This window comes from Cottoperca gobio, chromosome 5 (genome assembly GCF_900634415.1).
Source record: "Cottoperca gobio chromosome 5, fCotGob3.1, whole genome shotgun sequence".
NCBI classification, from domain to species: Eukaryota; Metazoa; Chordata; class Actinopteri; order Perciformes; family Bovichtidae; genus Cottoperca; species Cottoperca gobio.
This window is the reverse complement of record NC_041359.1, coordinates 14385951-14410112: the sequence shown is the minus strand read 5'-3', so window position 1 is coordinate 14410112 and position 24162 is coordinate 14385951. Positions and strand designations below refer to the sequence as shown.

Sequence of the window (24162 nt, the reverse complement as noted above, 5' to 3'; positions counted from 1 at the left end):
ATAGCTGTTAGCATGGTTGTGAGTCTTGTTAGTTTATTTTTCAGCTGCTGTAGCTATAGGCTATTACTAAAGTAGTAAGAGCCATCAATCAAGTTACCAGTTAGACACAAAATGTGAATTATGTTTTGTAGCCATGTAGCCACAATTGAATGAAACAACATTTCCAGTTAGGAGATTTTAGTGAAAAGTAGGCTACAGAAGTTGCTTTGACATTAGGTCATGCTCATTAAATCTATGACTGTTTGCATAATCAACCTTTGAGGATATAAGTCTTACCTGAAACAGCTGCCTGACTTTCTGCTTGGGTAAATTCACATTGAGTTTGTGGAGCAGCTGGTGAACCTCTCCAATGCTCAAGGTGCCATCTCCGTTTTTGTCGGCCTCAGAGAAAGTCTGCTGTAACCATGTGAGGATGCAGTTAAGGAGGAATCTACAAGGATCATGTTGGTCAGTTCATGTGTGCTGTTCTTCTACAAGTGGATGTGTTTACCTCCTTTTTCTAGGAATAGGAGTGATGTATTTGTAATAATTAGTCATTTAAAGATTAAACATGTGTAGATAAAGGATATTGATCACGGGTGCGCTGCCTCCGGGCAAAACTGTCCTCATCACTGATGCCAGCCATGAGGTATTTCAGCCCAGTGATCCAGGTGCGGGCCTCCTCTGCGTTGGTGGAGACCAGGTCCAGGGACTTCACTCGCTCCCCGTAATAAATACTGAAGCAGTAGTTTGGGTCAAAGCGGTTATCTGCGTACCGCCTGAAGACCTCTGACTTTTTCCCCTCGCAGACTTCATGGATGGAATCGATAGTTACTGAAACAGATGATCAAGAAATGTACAGGGGTACATTCAACCAATCAATAACATATTTAAGCTAGGTGGAACTGAAATACATTGTGGGCTCAGAACAGCATCATAAACAATAAAAAACATAGGTGAAACATGTAACATACTTAAAGTAACGCTTGATAAATCTTTACTCAAGTCACTCCATAGGGGTCAAAGTTGAACATTCATAATGCGTTTAGTTTACAAAAAACATCATCACCATCAGATAACACAAGCAGCTATTTAGTGAACTCTTGACAGCTTGTTCCCCCATTAAGCATAATAGGCATAAAACCATAAAACCAAAATTGTATGCGCACAACGTCACAACGTCATTTTGATCAGTGGTGTCATAGTTATTGATATGTTGACAGACAGCAAGATATACCAATACGTTTACGTGTATCACTTAAACAATAGTTGAGTTTAAAATGTACTTTCTTGTCATGTGATCAGTGTTGAATAACATTTGGAGCGTTACATCAAAACCAAATCCACTAGAACAGCCTGCTGTGTTCAGCGCTGCCAAAATAAATATTATAACATCAGAGTGGTGATAGCTCACTTTTGGCCTTGTCATGTTTCCTCGAGGGCCGCCACCGGATACAGGACTTGTGCTCGTCCAGGTAAAAGAATCGGACCAGTCCTTTCTTCTTCCCCTTCAGTTTGGTCATCTGAGTGCCAATCTGCATTGTGCACATACACCTCTCCACTTCAGGGGACAAAAGGACACATTATTTATCATCTATTCGTCAAGCTTGTCAGAAATCCTCAGGGATCATCACATGATCCATGATACTATAATGAAAGTGAAATGTAGCATGTTGGTGCCTGATCTTGTTAATTGTTCCTGTTTGGAGTGGATTATGATGATTATTATTATTATTATTGAAAAACTTTCCCGAGACAATTTGTAATATATGAAATACTGCAGTACACCTGATGTGATTGTGCGGAGGAAGACTTCATAACAACCCCAAAGGAAGCAGTTGAGATGAGCAGAGGTCTACCATCAAGCACTTGTTTATGAGATTATAGGTTGCGTCATACAGGGATTTAAGTAGCTGTATGTGTTGATGATAGGAGGGAAAAGAAGAAAAGGATCCTCAATCCTCAAATGATTTTTGCCAAAAAACAAATCACATCAATTATCAATTGCCTCACAGTGATTCAAAATATTTCTCCTGACTTTCTTTGCTGATATTTATGGGACTTTGAAATGTTATGTGCAAAGTGCTTGTACTGAAAAACCAACATTACGTTTAGGCCACTGGTGAAGTGGTGTGTTTGTTTTGTCTGCCGAGAGCAGGTAACCTTTGTTTGTAATCTGAAGCTCAGGTTCATGTGACGCAAACTGGTACAGCATTCAGGCTAATCCTAAAGGATTGTCTGCTCTCCATATGCCCATTATCTACTCACAGACTTCCCTGGCTGCAACTCTACTCTGTTATGTTGGGACGGTCACACATTTTAGAGGCCAATTGCATGAAAATATCATGGTTAAAGTTTCAATTTCACATTTCCTTGTTTTAAAATATCACATTATTGTCATATGTAGAAGAAATCATTTAAAAGTGCTACTAAACAACCTGTTGACATTCTTCTGTGATTCGAGTGTTTGAAGGCAACAATATTTATTGAGTCATTGGTGAATCTTACCTATCTGACCCAGTCTCCATTTCGGCTGTGCGACCACACTGCCACCAATCCAGAAAAACTCCTCAGCGAGTCTGGAGATGGATGCTTTCTGCCAGAGTTTTGAAGAGCTCATAATGGACGGGTTGAATGAATTCAAGTGACTCGAGGCCTGTTTCGCCTGATGAGAGGAGCCCTTACCAAGCGATGGGGAGAATATTCCTGATGACAGAGACCCTAAAGACTGAAAGGTGGTCTTCTTGGGGGACAGAGGGGAGCGTGGTGGGGTGCCACTCAGCCCTGGAGACAGAGGTGCCATCGCTGGGGTGCTGTTCATTCCTGAGCTGTACATTTGAGTCCAACTCTCCTATCCCATTAACCCACCTTCCTCCGCTGGGCTCTTTAGCAAAGTTTGTTTATAGCACAGCCTCTCTCACGCAGCATAGTCTCGTCTTCCAGTTAAAGTCTTCCCACATGAGATCAGGGAACAATATTCCCATCCTGAAGGTTCATTCCTCACCATCCTGTGTCCAGTGAACGGGTGTAGCAGCCATAGGTTCTTCTGTATTCTTCTGTATTTGTCTGAGAAGGCTTGCAGAGAAAGAGTGTGCAACATGTGTCACTAAATCTTCCTCAAGCTGTAATCCTGGAGCGAGGCTTCAGCCTTGCTTTCATGGAGGGATTTTCACGCAACCATTAAGCCTCTGAAGAAAGAGAGTGGGACAGGAAGGATGCTAATATTCATTTAACTACACTCATGGCAGTCCTAATCATTAAAGAATATAGAAGTTGTTTTAGACTGTTTTTAGGATAAACAGTATCACGATCAAAGGTTATTGTCACGCGGGTGCATTTGCATTTTAACACCCTTAAATTGTGTGCAATGATTTCCCCCTAGAGGCAATTGTGTGACATACAATACATATGATTGTATATCATATTATATACAATATACAACAGGATCCATTTATATTTTAAATACATAGAGGTAGAGTTACTCCAAAAAAGACCAATGTACATTTTTGATTTCTAGCTTTTAATTTACTGTAAAATAAGTCAAAAATAAATCAGGCAAAAGTACGGCCGTGCTTGCAATTATATTTTTTAATGCTGTTATCTCAAGATAACAAAGCTTTTTTTCTCGTGTTAACGGGTTCATTTATGTCATTTCTCGGGAAAACAAAAGGAAGTTCTTTTAGAGATAACGAGATCATTTATCAAATCACGTGATAATTATGGAAAATTCGAAGTCTGGTTAATTTGATCAGACCAGATTTTACCCTTCGAGATCAACTGCTGACTGTAAGTAAAGGCATACATGTGTAATTTACACCTTGACTTACTTATTTATTTGCAGCCGGGCTAGTCTTTTCCTGAAATGACAAAGACTGATCTGAATGTTATCTCTAACAGAAAGACGAACCTTGAAGTAAAGTCTGATGCGTTGATCAATAATGGATACTGTAGCTTAGTTGCTACAGTTGTGAATGAAGACGCCATCTATGCATGCTGGCATGGCACTCCTGATCTCTGATTAACATCATAAGTACTAAGAGACCATAGCCTTTCGTTTTCTCGTGATAGCAGACTGATTATCTCATTATCTCTCCAGATAACGGCATAAAAACAGCACATTGCAAGAATGGCCATTCTTCCGTACACACACACATATATATATATATATATATATATATATATATATATATATATATATATAGGCATATCTATGAGAAAATAACTCAGTAGGTATGCTAACTTATTAGCACTAAAAGTGTAGCTGATGATAATTAGTTTTGCAGGTATTTGATCATAAACCAAAGTCTTGGACAATTTTACATTTTGACCTGATGGTGGCGCTAGATAACAAATCAGGGGATCAGCGTTCTTAACAGGATACATTGTCAGGGAACCATGAATGTCTGTAACAAATTTCATGGCAATCCAAGTTGTTGAGATATTTTTAGACCAAATTGGTGGAGCCAACGACGACACACAAACATGCACAAACAAGGTTTCCACTGTGGTATAAATAAATAAAAACAATTCTCAGAACACCGTAGGATTGATTTAGATTTTAATGGGTATTATACAAGTTTTCCGAAGGAAAAGAAAACATTTAAACAAGAGGCAAGTGAAACCCCACTTCCAAACCAAAACTACAACAGCATCAGCTAACAAAATGGATATTGCTATTACACTGTACCCAACAAATACTGAGCGAGGGTATCATAAGTAATGATAAGACATAAAAGTGTTTCTTGTCTAAAATACACGAGAGCACCTACGGATGTAACCGATAGAAAGTGTTGCTTCTACTCTATCTGACGAGGGAGCTGGAGGTGCAGAGATTTCAAATCCATTTTTCAGTTTTTGGTCTGTAGTGTAATATATACTCTATAATTCATCAAATAATAAAGATCTTCTCAAATAAACAAAATCAAGGGACAAATTATAATAATCTGTTGGTTTGTCAAACCTAGAAAAACTACTGATAGATTCACGACCATTGATGGTTTCATTCTCCTTTTTTAAACCAACACGTCCATCCGTTCTGCTGAATGCCCTGTGATTGCAATGATACTCAGGGATACAACAACAAAATTGCAGTTTTGCAAATCCAAATATAGTCTCTTTTTGGTTTCAAGTAAGAGCAAAAAAAAGTATTCATAATCAATTTAAGTCTGGAGCAAGCAAACATACCGACACATATCTTATTTACAATATCATTGTATTTACATCAGAGGATCTCGAGGGAAAGTGTTTTTAAATTCAAAGTTCGTTAACTCGTGTTTGAAAAATGTAACAGGGAGTACAATGCACAATGCAAGGTTCTTATCTTTAAAAAGTGCAATTCCTTTTCTTAAAGTAAAAAAATATATATCCATATTTTGTATATTATGTAGAAATGTTGTTCATATAAACAGCATTTGTTGATTTAAGAGCCCTAAAACCAGTGACTAAAAATGAATGCTTTCTGTTGATAGGCAGCAAATTATTATAGAATATAAATTATTTTACAATACTCAATAGAAAATCAGAAGTACCGCAGTTCAACAAAAACAGACAGCTATTGAATTTTTTTTCTTTTAGGAGGGCATTTGTAGACTTATCTGCACTAATGTGGGAAAGCATATTTGCAATTTATCACATGGTTTGGTTGCAAAAAAACGTTACTGGAAAACAATGTTCAAACAACAAATAAAGTTGCATCATAATATTTAAAAGTAACACTTCCATAAAATATCTAAGCATAAAACAGTGGTGGACCTGAAAGCAGCCCACATAACCTCCAATACTTCAGGTTTATAAAATACAAAAGGTAGACAAGCTGGTATACATGCGTACATGTTTGTATATGGATGTTTTTTTCTTGCCTGTGGAATAACAGTGCTGCGCAAGCAATATTTCTTAAAAAGTACATCCTCTACACAGTTATAAAAAGCAAGCCGATATTAAAAGTAAATAGTGGTAAACTGGTGTCTCTTGTTTCCAGTGGTCTGCAATGACACCTTTGAGTGTACCAATATTTTGTGGCACCAAGAGTTTCATCATCCACTCAACATGTTTCTTCCCTTCATATTCAAGTATTGTTATGTGGCTATATTTGCACATCTTAGAATAGCTTATACCAAAATAAAATCCTTGGACAGCGTCAGGTGTCTCGGACGTCACTGGAGAGATGTGGTCATCACTGAAGAAGTCTTTCTTAATTTCACGCTCTACAACATGCTCAGACATCATGCTACTTTCCAGTTCATTTCATAAAATTCATATATTGTCATAATAATATTGATTTATATCATATCATATTATATATGACAGATATTTCCTCTACAAAACTGACTTTGCATTTTTCTGAGTTTTCTTTTCCCTAACAGAAGGTGCAACAAAGTCCTTAACCATGCTCCTTTTTTATTGAGTCTCTTTCTCCAGTTCTGAATGTGCAACTTTAGGATTTGTTGGTGTGTTGTGTGGTCTGTTTGTGTTCGTCTGTATTTGCGTCCTCGGGGTCTCCAGGAGGGCTGCTGTCGTCCTGCAGGGCCAGCTGAGTTTGCAGGTCTTTAACGACACTCTCCAGGCTCTGCCGAGCTTCTCTCTCCAGCTGAAGCTCCTGTCTCAGCTGCTCACGATCAGCTTCAGCCTGCTGGAGCTGCACGTGCAACTCTTCGATCTGCACAACGCAACCCGACACAGACAGCAGTCAGTATAAAGCACAAAGTATATGCTGGTGGTTGTGGTGATTATGGGCATATTGTGGACATCTTACCTGAGTGGAATACTTGACTCGAAGACGTTCAGCTTCACAGCCTTTGTCACAAACTCGCAGCTGTCTCTCTCTCTCCAACTCTCTCTTCAGCCGCCCACAAGACTCCTCCGCGTCCCTCATCTTCCTCTCCCAATCCACACGAAGGCGTTCGATCTCTTTTCGCAGGTTGCGCTTGGCTTCGATGGCCTCACGAAGACGGCCTTTCTTTGCCACCCTCACAAACTCCAATTCCTGTTAAAAAAAACACCCATCAGTATCATTTCATGTTTAAAACACTAATATTTTAGAGATTACTGTCATTCCTATCACATAGTACTTCACAGGAACAGGATGTGATACCTGCTGAAGGCTGCGTTTAGCTTGCACGGCAGCTGCCAGCTTCTCCTCCTGCTTCACTCTTATCTTGATAATCTCCTGCAGGAGTTTTTCCCGGGCCTCTTTAGTGTCTGTGCCTCCGTACAGCATCTGTCTCACAGTGTCCATCTCTGGGCAAACGGTCCCCGACAGCCAGACGGGTCCCTCTTGAAGTCGAGGAACGCTCTGAGGGGTCAGAGTCTGAGACACGCTGCTGCAGGCTGACGAAGGAGAAGTCAGGGAAGCTGGCACTGGACCTGAGAGAAAGAGAGTTTCACCTTATGAAAACAGTGATTGCATGAATTCTTTTGTGTTTACTGTTTCTAGTTTTCTCTTAATTGCAACAAGTGGTGTTTAGGTATTACAAGTTGACTCAATGTGTGGATGTGTAACCATTTATTTTAATCATAATTATTCATTTCTTTCTGCTGGTAAACATTTGGAATCGCTGTGATAAAGTGTCCATACAGATTATTTTCCCCCCAAAACTATCAGCAAGAAAACTAAGCATGAAACCAAAACTAAAATGTTCTCCCTACAGCTCTATTGCAACACATCACTAAGAAATAATACTACAGTTCAATAAAAGAATAGCATGTTTCGTGTGTTTTTGTGACTAAATAACAGCAAAATCTGCAGACAACTTCTATCTTCCTTGTATTTCTTCCAATAAACACTAGGCGGCGCAGTTATACAGGAATCACACTGACACAGCTTTGCTGTGACTCATGTCAAGTGAAGCTTACTATGTAATACAAGTTGTAACTGTAAAATCTGTGTTTAATATCGACTGACGAGTGTCAACTAGTGTTTCAAGTTTGCAGTTTCTCTGGATTATTCCAGACTCCAGATGATGCGTGGTACTCACGATCATCACAGTCGTCCACATCAATCTCTCCATCTGTGTCCATGTCTTCGGGTTGGTTGGCGGTACTGGAGGGGGGCGGTTTTACTGCAGGTTGTTCGTTTCCATTATGCAGCTCCTGCTGTGGCCTGAAAATGGCTGCTGGCCCGTTGCCAGGCGTGTGGCTCTCCCCGGGATGGACCGGAGGGGCCAGGGGAGCCGGTGTCAAATTGGGAGCCGCCAAAGTCTCGTGAGTCTTTGAGTAGGACCTGTGGGGGAAATACAGGACAGTTTAAAGAATTTAATTGGTTATGAGCTCGAGTTAACAACAATTTTCTCTTTAAAACTGAAACTAGTGACGCTTTCATCCGATGACTCACCTCTCCACCTCATTCTGAGTAGCTGGCTTGTCTTTTTCTGCTGCTTTAGGAGACCAGGGGCGGAAAGCAGAGGGCCTCTGTTTCATTTGGACCTGTTTCAAATCCTGGAATAACAAACAACACAACAAACTTAAATAAAAGTCACAAGGAACTACCTCTCGAAAATTAAATCAGCCATGAAGAACACACTCAAAGGCCCCTCTTCACTTAACAACTGAAGGCTGAGAGGCCATACATAGGTGATAATGTGATGATTCAAAAGGACAACGGCTTCAAAGTCACCCTTTTGATCTTTGAGCTTAACGGCAAATCCGGTTTCCACACTAGAAATATGCATGTACAAACCTTGTGTGCAGACTTTGACATGGATTGTAGCCAGTCGGGTTTCCTGTCTTTGTCAGTTGATGGAGATTGTAATTTGTCGAATTTGGACCTCTTGGCTGGGGCCGGGCTGGGAGACTGAGGAGAGGAGAGGAGAGAGAATAGACGGTTAATCATCGCGATCCTTACAGAGATAAAGTGCAGATATTACATCATGGAGTACAGTGGATATTTCAGGAGCCCACGATTTCTAAAAATGCTACTGTATGACTGTAAATGGCATTATTCATAAGCAACACGCAGATTTGTCAGAACATGGAGAGACTTTTCACAGCCAAGAGCAGAGACGCACAGAAAGAAAGAAAATTAGACAAACAGAGAAGAAGTCACAGAGAGACAAGGGGGATAGAAGATGTGTCTGTGTAAGCGTTCAGTCTCTGAGCTTGGCATGTCTACATGTTTATGTGTGTGTGTGTGTGTGTGTGTGTATGTGTGTGTGTGTGTGTGTGTGTGTGTGTGTGTGTGTGTGTGAGCAGGGCTTTGAGCTGAGCAGACACTCAAGCTGGTCTGGCTGGCAGCCAGCAGGGCTACATTGCTCCCTGCCAGGCAGAAGAGGCGCCATCAGGTGGAGCAGATCGACTGCACGAACCACAGAAATATTGCAATATAGAAACAGAGGGAGACAGAGAGGGAGACGAATTAAAGTAATTGCACTCAGATCTGACAGACGATTGAGTTGAAGTGTTCATAGAGAGTTCAGGGAGGGCAACAGAGACATGAAATGTTCGAGGAGAGCTACGCTTAGAAAACCCGGGGAGGGAAGCATCTGCCTTGTTAAGTGCCACAAAATACAGAATCTCCAGAGCCTCTGATATTGTGTGTATATTGTACGTGTGTGAGTCAGGCTGCAGGACCATGTGTTGAGATAGCTAACCTCCTCAGCCCTCAGGTCTGCACTTGTCAGATGGAGGATATGTTTACCTAGGAAGGCGCAGAGGCCAGCACAGACCTGCCTGCTACTCTCTTACTCACTACTATGACATTTTGCCTGCAGGAATGGCAAACACTCCCATCTCCTCATCTGCGTGTGCGATTCAATAGAGATGATTACTCTGTCTACATTCAAAATCTTCAATGGAAAACACTCCTGCAGGGTTTCGTGTAGTTGTGAAACCTTAATCGCTGCTCCACTGTAATCACCTCAAGATGGAAATTAATGACAAACCTCATTTAGCATTAAGCGCGAATCCCGGCTGGTAATGAATCATGTCTCACAACTCTTCTACACAAAGCCAGCCGCATCGTGTGTGTGTGTGTGTGTGTGTGTGTGTGTGTGTGTGTGTTCGTGTGCGTGCACGCAGCTATGAGTGGGTGTCGGCACGCGTGGGGTGGCGGGTGTGGACTTGCATATGTGTGCGTGGGAGTGTGCGTGTCTGGTACAGTGTTCAAACCTGAAGTATAGATACCATTCGGCTGTAGCGCTGCAAATAAATGAGTTGTCTACAAATCTTCAAGAGTTTTACAGTATTAATCGTTTTAATGAATAGTTTAGGTTATCTATCAAACAAAATAACATTTATTCTCTTGTTCAAGCGTTGATAAAGTGAGTGTTTGTTGTTACTTTCTGATTTATATCATTGTAAATGGAATATCTTTGGATTTTGGACGGTTGCACGGATAAAACAAGCTACTTTAGGACGTTGCCTTGAGCTCTGGGAAATGTTGATCAGCAGTTTTCACTATTTTCTGGAGTTTTATGACTAAACTATGAAATGGCAACCTTCAGACCCATCAGATCTGCTGACCATTCACTGCTCTTCATTTCCTTCTCCCAGATAAAAACACTTTGCCCCTCATTATCATTATCTCCCCCCTTTATTGATGTCTTGAAAACCCATCTCTTTTCATTAGCTCTCTGATATCCATTATGATGACAAAACATAATCTGTTTTTATTATTCATTAGTTCTCTGTGAAATATGCCCGTTGTGTATTTATACTTTTATGTATTGTATTTATTGATTTTTATTGTTATTTTTCTACATTTCTCTCTGTACAGCACTTTGAAATGTATACTAATAACAAGTGAATTTAACTTCACTTAATTATTACAAAAAACTACTGGTAACAATTTACTTTAACCCCTCTTTTTAGCATTTCTAGGCAGCACATTTAGATTTACTTAATGGTTTTAAATACACTATGATGTAGTTGTAAGCAGATATAAGTGTTTATTTACAACCACAATAGCTCCTCCTGTGATCCCCTATAAGTGGAGGCTGCTGTATAAACAGATAATGAATCTTTGTAATATTGTAAAATATATAATATGCTTACAACTACATTATACTATTTATTAAATGTTTATATACTTATTTTTTATTTCTTTATTTGGATCTTCATTAGCTTCCACACAGTGCAAAGTCACTAGACACAATACAAATAAAAAAATATTTAAAATCAAACCAGAAAAGACAAAACAAGCCAAAAAAAAAGAAAACAACTATATGAGATTATTTATTTTTAAACTTTTAGAAAAATAATCTACTTTTACTACAGAGTGACTGCTTTTAAAGGCTCAATAGGTGGAGTTAAAGTCAAGTGTTACATAATAATCCATAACTAAAATAAAAGAGCATTATGCCACCATCTCATGACTATTCTGTTACTTCATACTGATTTATGCTTCATGACATTAATATGACATGTTTGTCTGGACACTCCTTCACACCTGTCTGACTCCTTACAAAGGTGTCGACCTGTCTAACCAGTAGCCACATAACACACACACACACACACACACACACACACACACACACACACACACACACACGCGCACACAGAGCCTACTGTTTGGTTTTGCTACTGTAGGATAATTCTTTTAACCCAGACCTCCTGATGACTGCATTCTGCTCAGCAATGGTGACTCGACCACTCACCTGCCTGACTCAAGGCCGGTGGTTTTCTAAGAACTGCTGCCCTGGTGTAATCAGACTCTGTAATTACTGGCATGACTGTTGTTTTCCCGACAAAAGGATGTCTGCCTGTCTGGTACTATTTCTACCCTGAGGTTTACAGCTCCAGGAAGGCTAGGAGTGCTAGACATAATAGAGTCAGAAAACAGACACTCCCAGACACCACTAGGGACCTGCTGGCTAAATCTGACACTGACCTCACAGGAGAGCAGCCGCACGGGCTTAACTCGCCACCACATCATAGACATAGCATGGGCACGGAGTCATAATACCCTCCTCGCACACCCTACTGCCTAGCAGGTCCCACTGAGCCAGATGATAGGACATCCCTCTCTCCCTCTCTCACTGGTAAGAGAGGGAGACTTCCTCTGAGGAGTTTGCTTTGGCCGAGTCCCCTGTGGGAACTGAGTCTTGAGTGGGAGGGGGGTGGGCTAGGGGAGCGGGACCACAGAGGAAGCACTGAGCTGAAGGAATGTATACTTGAAGGCCAAGTACAGCCTCTCCTTTAAGACTCCATTCAAGCATTGCCCTTTTCAACTCGCTATTGTATGATATTTCTTTGAGGCGCTGTAATGAGGGAGCGTTTCAAAGCAAACCTGTAGGCTAACAGGGTCTAATAGCAGCTGGGCAAGAGTAGACATGCTTTATTTTTTAATTAGTGTCGTATAATAGCATGGTAATACCGGGATAAGCCCCAGCTATTTTCATGCTGGCATGCCAGATAATCACTGAGAAACACAACACATCACAAACATATCAATGTCTATTCTAAGAGCAGAGCGTTTGACCCGCTTGAAGAATAATTTGTCAATATTGTGCTAACTGGAGCGTGATGGGGATTGTACTGTTATTTCACTTGAACATGGAGCTAATCAACAATATTTATTTATTGAACCCTGTTGCAGTAAATCTGGGACCAAACGAGGGCTGACATTTGTTGTTGAACTTGGTTAGCTGAGAGTGAACATCACACAACAGAGAATATTGACTGATGTGCCTTTTACGTAAATGACAGAAAACACATTTTTTACAAGCCCCTGAAAGTATCAAGAAAGCACATTTTATGTATGTACATTGTATTATGTATTTTAAGTATTTCCCAAAACGTTGAAACATTCCTCCAACTTCTCCTGCCTACATGTTGACAAGTCTTATATCAGCAGGCTAAATGGAAACCTCTAGCATGTGTTGTGGCGCTAAACAAGTCAAACGAAATGATCAAGAAAACATGGGGTAGCACTCATCTGGTGAGACAAAAATAGTTTCTCAGCTGAACTTCATCGGGCAACAGTCATACAATACCAACGCATGATGCATGATAGCATGGCATTAAGAAAAGTGCACAGCAACAAGACACAACAGTTTCAGATTACGGCCTCTTTTCCCCTCCTAAACCCCTGAATGTAATCCCCAGATCGACATGTGCTTAGTGGGGCGCTGTCTCACTCAAGGGCACACCAACTGGCACGTCTCGCTCGGGTAACAGCCTTAGTTGGAAGTGAGAGAATACTAGTTTTAGTAATCTGATCGCTGTAGTTTGGTGTGTATGTTCACAGGGATGCCTTGAGCTCTCTATTCAACTCTCACTGCATAAATTGTACCTCTTGATTTATATAAAGCCCTGTGGTAACTTTGTAACAGCTGGGGGAAAATTATTGGTGTATGCCCAGAATATCCCTGAAACTTCATCCCTATACTCGACACAGATACAGCTCAAGCTCCCATTTCCCCTCACTAAATCTTAGCTTAATTCATCAATTTATTCTCTCTCCGCTGTGTCCATTTTGAGGATATATTGTTGATGTAGCTGAACTGAGCCATGACAGTATGGACACAAAAAGAGAGTGGCATAAGGACGGCATTAAAGCTTATTGGATTGCCCTAATTGTCTTTGGGATTGAGACTTTATGAGGTCTGAGGCGGACACAGGACGAGCTGCTGCTTCTGAAGGTGGAAAACAACTCATCAGGTCCACACAGCTTGACACATATAGCTTAAAGGCAGAACAACAGTGCAAAATAACTGTCATGCACTCGTCACGCATTCATAAAGTGACAAAGCTGTGTGTGGAAAATGAAGTCTACACAAGCTCTAGTGACCCCAGTCACAGCAGTTAGGGTAATTCCTACAGAACACTCTTTGTTTCTAACTCTTTATATCTGCATGCATGTCAGTCCTTGTAGAGGGGTCCCACCTCTGTTGCTCTTCCTGAGGTTTTTATCTGCTTTTTTCCATGTCAATTTCTTTTTAGCTTTTCCGTATGCTAATCGTGTCGGCCTAAGCATACAGGGTTAAGTCTGTTGTACAGACTGTGAAGCCCACTGAGGATAATTTATGATCTTGAGCAATAAACCTGGCTTGATCCGACTTTAACACTGCTAACATCTCCTTCTTATCAATCAAGTATTCAGGTCAGTCACTTAAGTGAAAGTAGCAAAATATCCTAAAAGTATCAGATGCAGAAGTATGAGAGTTATACTATTGTGTCATTTGAATATTACTGCGTTAATGTGTAATTAGCATCTTGTTGTATTTGGTTGAGATTGCACTGTTGGGTATTTAATCTGTACAAATGCAAGCTGTGTTTTGCGTGTAAACTCTTAGTTTGTTTTAGCAACAGTAGCCGTCAAATATATGTAGCAATGTACATTTTATAGTAGCTCTGTATTGTAGTAGAGTAGATGTATTAAGTGCATTCAATTTGATATTCTAAGGAAAGTACCAGTATCTCAAATTGCTACTTAAGTGCAGTACTTGAGTAAACGTCCGCTGTATTTGGTGCTGGCTGTTTTTCTTTTTTGCCACTTGTTTGAAGAGTTAAGAGTTTAAAGGCTAAAATATAGACCGACTGACTTGATGGAGAAGAGATGGAGAATTATTGCAGTGAAAACATACTGCACATTTATTACTTTGTCTTTCAATCACTTCACTTAATGTCCAAATGTGAATTCAAACTATTAATGACACACTAAACTCCCCGTAATCCTTTGATGACATGTTTCATTTCTACTTTCTGCGTCATGAAATAAATCTGTTCCTGATTGAAAAAAGATCATCTCGCAGTGAGAACAAACAAAAAGAAAGATTACTGTACTACTGCATGGCGAGAAATAAATTCCAATTCATGTCCAAACATGGAAACCATAATAACACCATGGACATGCCCGCCTGCCTTTCTTACAGCATGTTGACAGTGGTATCCAAATCACTCTCTCTCAGAGGATGACCTGCAGTACAAAAGGCTCATAAGTCATTTCAACAGACATGGAAACCCTAGACTAAAAGACACGAAACAGATATCGCCGCAGATTATACATTATTAGCATGAGCATGTTTGGTATGGTTGTGAGGCAAAGTTATCTTAGGAAATGAAACGTGCTCTCTGACGGTGTATTTATAGACGCACATAGCGCCAAATTCATCAGATAGTTGTCTGAGCCCCCCTGCTGTACTATTGGAATAAGTGAATTAAACTTCAGAGCACATGATCTGTAGGAAAGAAACCAATAAAGGCAGACACACACACACACACACACACACACACACACACACACACACACACACACACACACACACACACACACACACACAATTCCTTTATGCTTCTATTCACATTTAGCACACTTATAATATAGGAGCAGCTGCAGCGCTAACCAGGAGGCCGGAGGGGATGAAGGTTAACGAGAAAGACAGAGAAAGAGAGGAAGAGCAAAGACAGACTCGAGTTGACCTACGTTTATGTAATTTAATTTAGTGCTCCTGAAGGGTAAAATTAATTCTTACTCAAAAAGTATTCATGCAACTTTCAGGAACATCATGAATAAAAGAAGACAGGGCTCCTGCGAATTCACGAGGAAATTAGATTCAAAAGCCAATTACCACTTTGGTTTTGGTCGATTCTGAGGTTCAAAACATCACACTGCAATTGACTAAAGGGCTTTTCTTTTCAGGCTTCAAGCCAAACAAATGAAATATTTAGTCACGTAAATATTGCTATTCCTTTTCTTTCTCTTTTGTGTATCCTCTATTCAACAGTATCCCTCGATGACTGTAAAGAAAGATCTCTGACAAGGTAGCTTTAGCTGCAGCTCTACTGGATAGTGGTGATTTAGATTGTCTCTGTGCTCTTGAATTGAATTAGGAGAAAGCTGTTAGAAGGCCTTTGTCAGGGCGACTAAAATGCTTTCCAGGTAGGCGTGTGCAAGAATACTTCCCACGCCTAAAACAGAGAAATTCTCAATGCTTTCCAGATGTTTTTACCATTGTTCCAAACTCACAAAGTAATCAATATTTCTATATTTTTTATAAAGCATCATACAGCAGTGTTGCAGCATTTCTGTGGCTGTATCCTGACATTCATACATGTGTGCGTGCCTTCACAGAACTTGATCTCTGATGTGCAGCAGTGCCAACACCATCTTTGCCATGCAAGCTTAATCCCTTGGCATTACACATGACACTCATCTGACTCTGTGCCGGTAATGCTTCTCTGTGTATTTAAATAATATATATATATATATTTACTTAGATGTATAATTTGGGACATAATTATAATTCAGATAGTTTAAAATGTAATGTGATTTAATGTTTTAAAGACCAGGTAAAGATGAGTAGAGTCAATGTAGATATCATGAACATCAGTGCCAGTTTATATGTGTTGATAGAGAAACAAGGCATTGCTTTCTAAAAATAAATGCTCTGATGAGTTTAAAAGGATATCTGACAAAGAGACATTTAATTCTGGCTTAATCCTTACAATAATTCTTGGAATGTAAAGGAGGGATTTCAAATTAATAGATCTATTTCATAATAATAAACACATGGTTATTTAGGGTGTGTTGAAACTACGAGTTGTCCTACAGTCATTATTTTCTCTGCAAATACAGTTTCACTTGCATGACCGCAATTGAATTTCAACAAAGGACATTTATTATTTCTTTTGGAAGAAGTGGAACAAACTGAGTTTCAAAATAAAGCGATGATAAAATATCTGGGTCTATTAAAAGATTTATTTTAAAGGGGCATTAGAGTGATTTAGTTTTGCACATTCATAACGTTGTGCACAAAAGAAATATTAAAATAAAATCATCCAAATCGAAGCTTGAGATACTCTGATTTTAAGTCCTTAGTAAGCACCAAGCTTCACAACTAAATCCTTACATTTCCCATAGTGTAATACAATACCAACTTTCATTGTCCGTAAAATACCCTTGTCTTTCAAACTCTATGGTTCTCTCTCAAATATTGAAGACTCATCATCAGGGTTACTTTGTGCTGAGAAAGTCCTCTTCATGATGAGTAAACTGACCTTTATGTGTACAATCACTTATAACTAATAAGTCTGAACACCAGATAGCGACTGAGTAATAAGAGAGACGAGTGAAAATCGATGGTTTTCCCGCTGATAATAACCAACTGTGTCCCGCCTGAGACGGTTGGTTGGTGTTAACAAACCATCCTCTCACCAGAGTTCTGATGTCTCCACACTGGAAACCTTGGTTTGTCACTGATAAGCACATCCCTGCCTGTACGCAGGGGAAGTGCGTGCCGCCATTCTCGCTGTTAGCACACTCCCTCTACTCTACAACAATACAGCAAGTCCAGTCTGACTGGCTGGGTTTTAATCCTGCAGATTAATACTAATACCACGGCAAAGAAGGCAGAAAGACGATTAAAATGTCACTGGATAACCTCTCCACAACCCAAACAGTTACAACTCATAATACGCAGACCATTATGTCACTCGCAGTACCTGGTACTGCACGACTCCTCTGCACCTCCCTCACAGGGCAGAGACAGTGAAGGAGTCAGGACAGGAGGAGGCCTGGGAGACAGAGGGAGGGGAGGGAGAGCAACTGCATGGGGACTAAATGTCCGGCCTCAGACAGGGTCTAGACCTGTAGTGTCTGAGAGATTGACGGGCCAGATGGACCGTCAGATCTCCATGTTAACAACTAAACACAGGGGATAAAACAGACCACCAAGAACTCAGATAGCCCTTTACGTCAGTAGGAAATCGTGTTACACTTGGCTCTTGATTTATTTATTTATTTTTAAATATGTAAGTTTACGTTAATCAAAATCCCAGCTAGGTAATGAGAAAATTCACTTTCTCATCACGAACACATGCGATCCTCCCAGGGCATTTATCTTTATCACTTTGCTGTCTTCTATTTGTTAACTAGACTACAGCTGCACAACACTTTTCTCTTCATTATTGATTATTCTGAAGATCCTTTTTCTCAATCCATTGCGAAATTAATGAAAAATGCTGATCACAATCGCTTGTTTTGTCCAAAACCCCAAAATAAAACAAGTTTATTATCAGATAAGACAGAGAAAAGCAGCAATTTGAAAGCTGACACTGGCAAAAACCTTTGCTTGAAAAATTACTTTGAAAATAATCGATTATTAAAACAGTTGCAGATATATTTCTAATTGTTTCAGGGCCTAACGAGTCCCTTTTTCGTTTCTAGGTCATAAGCATATATTGCAGACTAAATGCATACCATATTTTCAGCAGGCCCGGTGCTTTAAATAATTTAATCTGAGCAACAATGACCATCAGCACAGTAACACGCAGCTAATTTAACTGAGCCGCATGACAACATACTCCCCGAGCAGCCAGTGGAGAGGAGGGCAGGTGGCAGGTTTATTTGGAAAGATGAAAATGGGATGAATACCAGAGGTTAAGAGGTGTGAGGGGACGGGACGGGGGCAGAGGGGGATTTAGGGGAGGAGGTCATAAAATCTGTGAGAGGGCGAGGTGAAGTTAGGGTCACTGCTCATGTGATGTCATTTCACCAACACAGTATATGTCCTGAGAACTGCTCAGGAGCTAATTGGTTGAACCGAGGTAATAAATCCTGCTGAAATGTATAGATACCATTCTAGTCATTCTGTTGAAACGCTGCCTTCCTGGTCACCAGGCTAGAGAGCCCTAATCCACCACTGTTGTTTTCTAAGACCATTCAAACAATGCAATACTATTGAAGTTAATGCTACAGACACCTATTGTGGCTTTTAAAGGCATTATTTTAGTTTGATTAGCTTTGAACTTCAAATTTAGCTTATAAGCTTGAAAGCCTGAGATCACAGCTTTTCATACTGCACCGCTACAGAGGAGGCCATTTTCTAATGCAGAGAGCTGCGCTGTTTGAAGAGAACTAATGGGTTTATACAGATAGACAGGAAACTGTAAGAATAAGAGACCTATTACAAAGCAATAGGGAGCCTTAAAGTACAAAAAAGTGCTCGACCAATTAACTGTCAACACATTTTCCTATGTGACACCAGGAGTTATTGCCTCAAAATGTTCTTCTCGCTGAGTCAAATGTAGGATTGGCCTCACAGTGTGAGTGATTGTATACAGTAATATTTGACAGAGATCAAATAGCATTTCACTTGTTTCCACTTGTTCAAGGAATTGTCTGTAAGGGAAATAGGGGATAAAACACCCACAACATCCGTTCCTAAGATCACACATTCCGTCCTTAAACACTGGTTTTGTTTCCCTCCTCCGTTCATAGGAAAACATATCTGCTTACAGGAGTAAATAGGTGAGAGGGCTCCAGCCTCGCAGCTTCTATAAAATGAATACGAGCGCTCTAAAATGGAGGGCTGAGAGGGGCGGGTGGGGGACCGCAGCACCTCATGAATTCTGCAATTTGCCGTCTGTTTCTTGACTCTGAAAAATTCTTGGAAATGTCTTTTCCTGGATGATTTTATTGCACAAGAGCCTGTGTTTTTCTCCATGGCAACCACATAACAGTAGAGCCCAACTAAGCTCTGACTCAACAAACAGAACTCCACAAAATACCCATTTCAGCGCCAGGGTTTTCCCCCCTTCGCCCAAGCTTTCCTGCAAACCCTGCCCGAGACGGCTTTAAAACAGAGGCCGAATGATCGCACTGACCATGAATGAAGACACATGCTGGGATTAATCAGGGCACACATGTGACACGCTACAGAAGATATGTGCAGGAAAATGGCCTTGTGGGCTCCTGGCGAGCCCCAGGTGCTGCATGGGTACAGGTTTTTCGCGAGCCAGAGCCATGACACGTTCAGTACAGTAGGACGGGCAGCAGCTGGGCACTGTTAACCTGCGGGAGCCTCGCTTTAAGCAACAGCAGGTTCAGAACAAACACACTGGACAGAGCATTACATAAAAGTCTGTCTCTATCTTGGTGGGCTGAGCTGGAAGGACGCAGGCGCTTTGAGGCGCTAATGTAGCCACTAACGGGGAAGGCAGGCCGGGGATTAGTGTTGCAAGCAGGCACAGGCCAGAGAGTGTGTAGCGGGTGTGTGTAACTATGTAATCTCCATGGCCTGCAGGTTGGACGCTCACAAAATAACCTTCAAGAGACTAATGAGACAGAGTACTGCAAGAAATGCAAACTAGTTTGTGTTGCAACTCTGAAAAAGCTATTGATAATCTTTATTATATTCATGCTATAAGAAGTCTTTTTTAATTCATGGCAGTCATTTACTGTAAAGACAAAGTTGTGAAGGAGACGTCGTCCTCTCACCACCTGTCCTTGAATCATACTCATCACTTAGCACACCAGGAGAGGATTTAGTTTGCTGCTTTCTTATTGGTGAACCGCCAACCTTCTTGTCTTGACTAGTTAAGGCCATTCCTAAGAAAACAGGACATGTCTGCTAAACTGTAACTTAAGACAACAGTGAGCTATGCCGCAGTTTCAGCTGCTGTCGAGCAGCTGTAATGCTGTTAGCGTGTGCGGTTGCTCTCAGTCTTTCAGAGGCTTCACCCCAGCAAAAACACACAATCAAACTAAATTATCCTTTATTTGTTGCATATAAGGTCATTGCAAAGGGGCATGGGACGCTGCCAACTTTTCTCTTTGCCTCTCCAGTACTCCCTATCTACCTCGTAGTGAGCACAGAGGAGTATGCCGCAGGGAGGGGAGGCCCTACACAGGAACTCAATAATAACTTTCAGCAGTCTAGCCAGGAGGCTGGAAGCCCAGACTGCGGCTGTTCCCTCCTGTCCTTATTCCTCCCTCCGCACAGCCCCACGCTCCTCCCTTCACCCCCCTCCTCCTGTTGGCCTGTGTCTGCTCCACAGGACTGATGCATTCTGCAGACAGGCCAGCGCTCTTAAAGAGACACAGGCCACATTTTTATCCCCTGAATCACTGCAGTGGACGGAGCAAGAGCAGAGTCCTTCATTTCCAGCCTCTCAATCAAGGGCCTGGGCTTTATTTCACTCCTTTTCTTAAAGCTTGAGACTCTTACATGACGCAAAATGTGAGTGAACAAACAGGTCAAAGTATGTTGAGAGGCTCTCAGCGGATATGTGGCTGGATTCTTTCATTGTGGCTGCCTTTGATAGTCTCTTTGATGCTTTCTTTAAAGTCTGTCAAGTGCAATCAACGTTCTTGGCAATGGAAGTATATTAAATAATACCATTGTCATTATAATTTATGGAAACACTCCAAAATAAACCTAAAAATACTAATCGGACTATGTAATGAAAGGTTGATGCTATAAAAATAGCCTCTGGTGTTACATTACACTGTGGTTGTCTAGGTAACAATTATTTTTTGTTTATCAACGATTAATGTGCAGATTATATTTTTTCGGTTAAACGATTAATTGTTTGGTGTATATGTATAAAAATCCATCACAATTTTTTGGACCCCAAATGTCTTCAAAATGTTAATTTAACTGTTTTCCTGTAGAGAAGGAAAGTTTTAGAACCTCAAAACATTTCTGCTTTAAAAACAAATCGATAAATTGATTCTCAAAATAGTTGTTGATCGTTGAAGCAAAACATTTTTTTTTATATACTAATCTTGGCAGCTCTAATAGAGACACAGGAAAATCCTGCTGGGTTTATTTGTATCAGTCAAAATACAATAAGAACGGTTGGTCTCCATGTTTAAAATGTTGCTGAAACATTTTCTAGAAGTGAGAAAACGGCCAGTAACATGACTCGCAGAGTCCCTATGTTGCTGATTTTTTGGTCTTAATGAGTGAAAATCCCTACCTTACACTTTCTATTCCCCCTATTTTATGAGTTAAAACCGAGCATGAGCCGCCTAAATAGCGTGTGACTGAGCAGAGCCATGTTGAGCTCTATACCACAGCAAGGAAACAATTAAAAATTTATTAGAGTTGAGTGACACAGAAACCTACAAGGGCGTGCCTGCCAAACACGCTCTCATTCTTTTACCGTCAGCACTTTTCGTCTCTTCAAACTGTGCAAAGCGGCAGAGGGTCTAAAAACTCAACCCAAGACCGGTGAGAGAAAGAGGCCAATATAACTAATTTATACAACAAACATATTGGTTTCCACTCTTAATGTCATATTACACAACGTATATATGTACATACAGTGACATGGAAGCGTTAAGTGGGTAAAACAGAGCTCCATGATGTTCTTTCGCCTAAATATCTTAGGGGCTAAAGGGTTAACACATCTCAGCTGCAGCATAACAAAAGATGAAATCTCTATGGGAGGTATCAGTGCCAGAGTCAGCAAAGCAGCACAGTCCTCTGCAATGATAACCCCATTCTGGAAAACCTATAAGGCTGAGCATCCAGCTTCAGATGGACCAGGCGGCTCCAGCTCAGGCTCTTAAAACTGGGAAAGAAATCTTCCAGCAGAACATAACTCTCAGGAGTGTATTCATCGCAGAAATCTCCATGAGAATCTCTCTGGCCTCAAACTTTAGCATTTTCATGGCTTAACAATGCTGTGATTCCCCACTTAAATCAGATGTGCAAACAAAGTAAAGCCACCACCTGACTGTAAGGCTGTTTCTGGACAAAAAGAGATCTGGATCTGTCGTCGTACAAAACAACTTACTGTTCGTTACTCTGTGGTGTGCAGGGCGCTTTGAGAGGGTGACGCATACCCAAACAACACCAAGTCATTGAATCACCAGTGTTTACGCAGCCACATAATTCTGCACCATCTGTAGGACTCAGATCTGATCTTCTGCATAGCATAACAAGCTGACGGCAATGCAACAACAAGGGGACACATACTTACTGAGCTACCGTCTTTTGAAACGCTTTTAAAATACAGCCAGCTCATTAAATGAAAACAAAGATCTCTTGCCCAGAATGTATCTTTATTTGCAGCCGTGATAACAGCTTCACGGTGACGTCCTCTCCTTTGCCCTCGAACTCTGAACCAACTGTCACCTCCTTCACCTTACAAGGCAGATGCAGGATGAAAAAAAAAAGGCAATGAACTTCTGACCTGTCATTCAGACTGCAGAGGAAGCTTTGCAGCTCGGGGGCAACCAGAGTCCACCATCCACTCTGTCTCTCCTCTCCCTCAATGTCTCACCCTACCATCCCATAAACCCCCACTAAAAACCTCCTGCTCCCCCTTTTATGGCTGCCAGATGGTGGGGAGGCCTCCGTGCCTCTGGACTTGCCTCTCCAGTCTAGTAAAACCAGTTGACCTCAGCAACATAAAAACTGCTATTTATGAAAAGGCTTGGAACAAAACACACAAACATCCTGCCACTGAAACAATCAAACGCCATCTCATCTCCCAAAGAGCCCTTTTACAAGATGAGAGCCCGACAGCAGAGACACCAATAGACGTGCACCCCTGCTCTGGGGTGGTGCTGAGGTCCAGATGTAGCGACTACACCCAGGTACATTTTTTCTTCTTCTTCTGTGTGAAGGGGTTTTATTTGCGTGCCTTGGGTGTGAGCGCAGGACTTTGGCAGCGTCTAAATTTCTCCCTGAGAAACGGAGAAGCAAAACAAACAGAGCCGTCTGCATTCAGGTTGAAGCTGAACCGCAGAACCACAGTCTGGCCTGCGGTTCACAGCATTCTGTTCCAGCGCTGACTTCACCTAAAACAAACACTCTCAAGACTCGTCCACCTCAGCCAGAGGGAGAGGAATCTGAGAAAAAGTTTAGATTTAAACTCCATTAACAAATCACCCTTTCTCACACTTCTTCTTCTGCAGCTTCTCAGACCGATGTTTTCACCGAGTGCTGGGCAAATGTTTTCACTCACTTGTCACTTGTGTAGGAGTTGTGCCCTTTGACGGCATGCTCGGACCGAGTCCAAGGTTTGTGAGCGTGCAGAGTTGGGTGGGAAAGAGGGTTAAAAGGCCACAGATCGCCTTGTTATAAAGAAGAAGTCCAATCAATGGCTTCCTTTTATTGCAAATCAATTTAAGTGATTATCTGCTCTTCCAATAACAACTTTGTCCCCCTCACAGATGCCCCTCCTTTCTTCTTTATTTGTTCTACCGGTTGGAATCTACCATTTATGTCCTGCAATTCAACCTGACCTCCAGGCAACCCCTGGCATGGCTGCCTAAGCCATTAAGGTAGCTGTGACTGTGGGTTATTAGTGTGATAAAAGTTTACTGTCCCTCCAGCCACTCTGAACGGCTGCTGTTTGACGCCTCTGAGGAACAAGTCTATTGGATCTTTCACACAGCAGATTGGCCATGAGGGCATTTGGTCAGTAGGCCAGCACACAAATACACTTAAGAGTGAAATCTTTAATTCAGACAAGCGACACAAGCAGCCAGAATGTAAGAAGCACAGTGAAAAC

General features: G+C 41.1%; 2 protein-coding genes across 2 annotated transcripts in view; both read right to left on the bottom strand.

Annotated features, from left to right (window-relative positions):
• plch2b (phospholipase C, eta 2b) overlaps window positions 1-2800 on the bottom strand; it is a 10061-nt gene extending 7261 nt beyond the window's left edge. Inside the window, exons 1-5 of the mRNA XM_029432860.1 lie at window positions 2758-2800; window positions 2488-2685; window positions 1394-1540; window positions 570-813; window positions 277-406 (exon numbers count right to left, since the gene is read on the bottom strand). Of these exons, the coding sequence (XP_029288720.1) occupies window positions 277-406; window positions 570-813; window positions 1394-1540; window positions 2488-2685; window positions 2758-2800 (762 nt within the window). The remainder of the gene's footprint in view (window positions 1-276; window positions 407-569; window positions 814-1393; window positions 1541-2487; window positions 2686-2757) is intronic.
• Window positions 2801-4520: 1720 nt separating this feature from the next.
• Window positions 4521-24162, bottom strand: part of skib (v-ski avian sarcoma viral oncogene homolog b) — a 31421-nt gene continuing 11779 nt past the window's right edge. Inside the window, exons 2-7 of the mRNA XM_029432635.1 lie at window positions 8654-8767; window positions 8309-8412; window positions 7953-8197; window positions 7070-7341; window positions 6731-6961; window positions 4521-6634 (exon numbers count right to left, since the gene is read on the bottom strand). Coding sequence (XP_029288495.1) covers window positions 6413-6634; window positions 6731-6961; window positions 7070-7341; window positions 7953-8197; window positions 8309-8412; window positions 8654-8767 — 1188 coding nt within the window. The 3' untranslated portion in view covers window positions 4521-6412. The remainder of the gene's footprint in view (window positions 6635-6730; window positions 6962-7069; window positions 7342-7952; window positions 8198-8308; window positions 8413-8653; window positions 8768-24162) is intronic.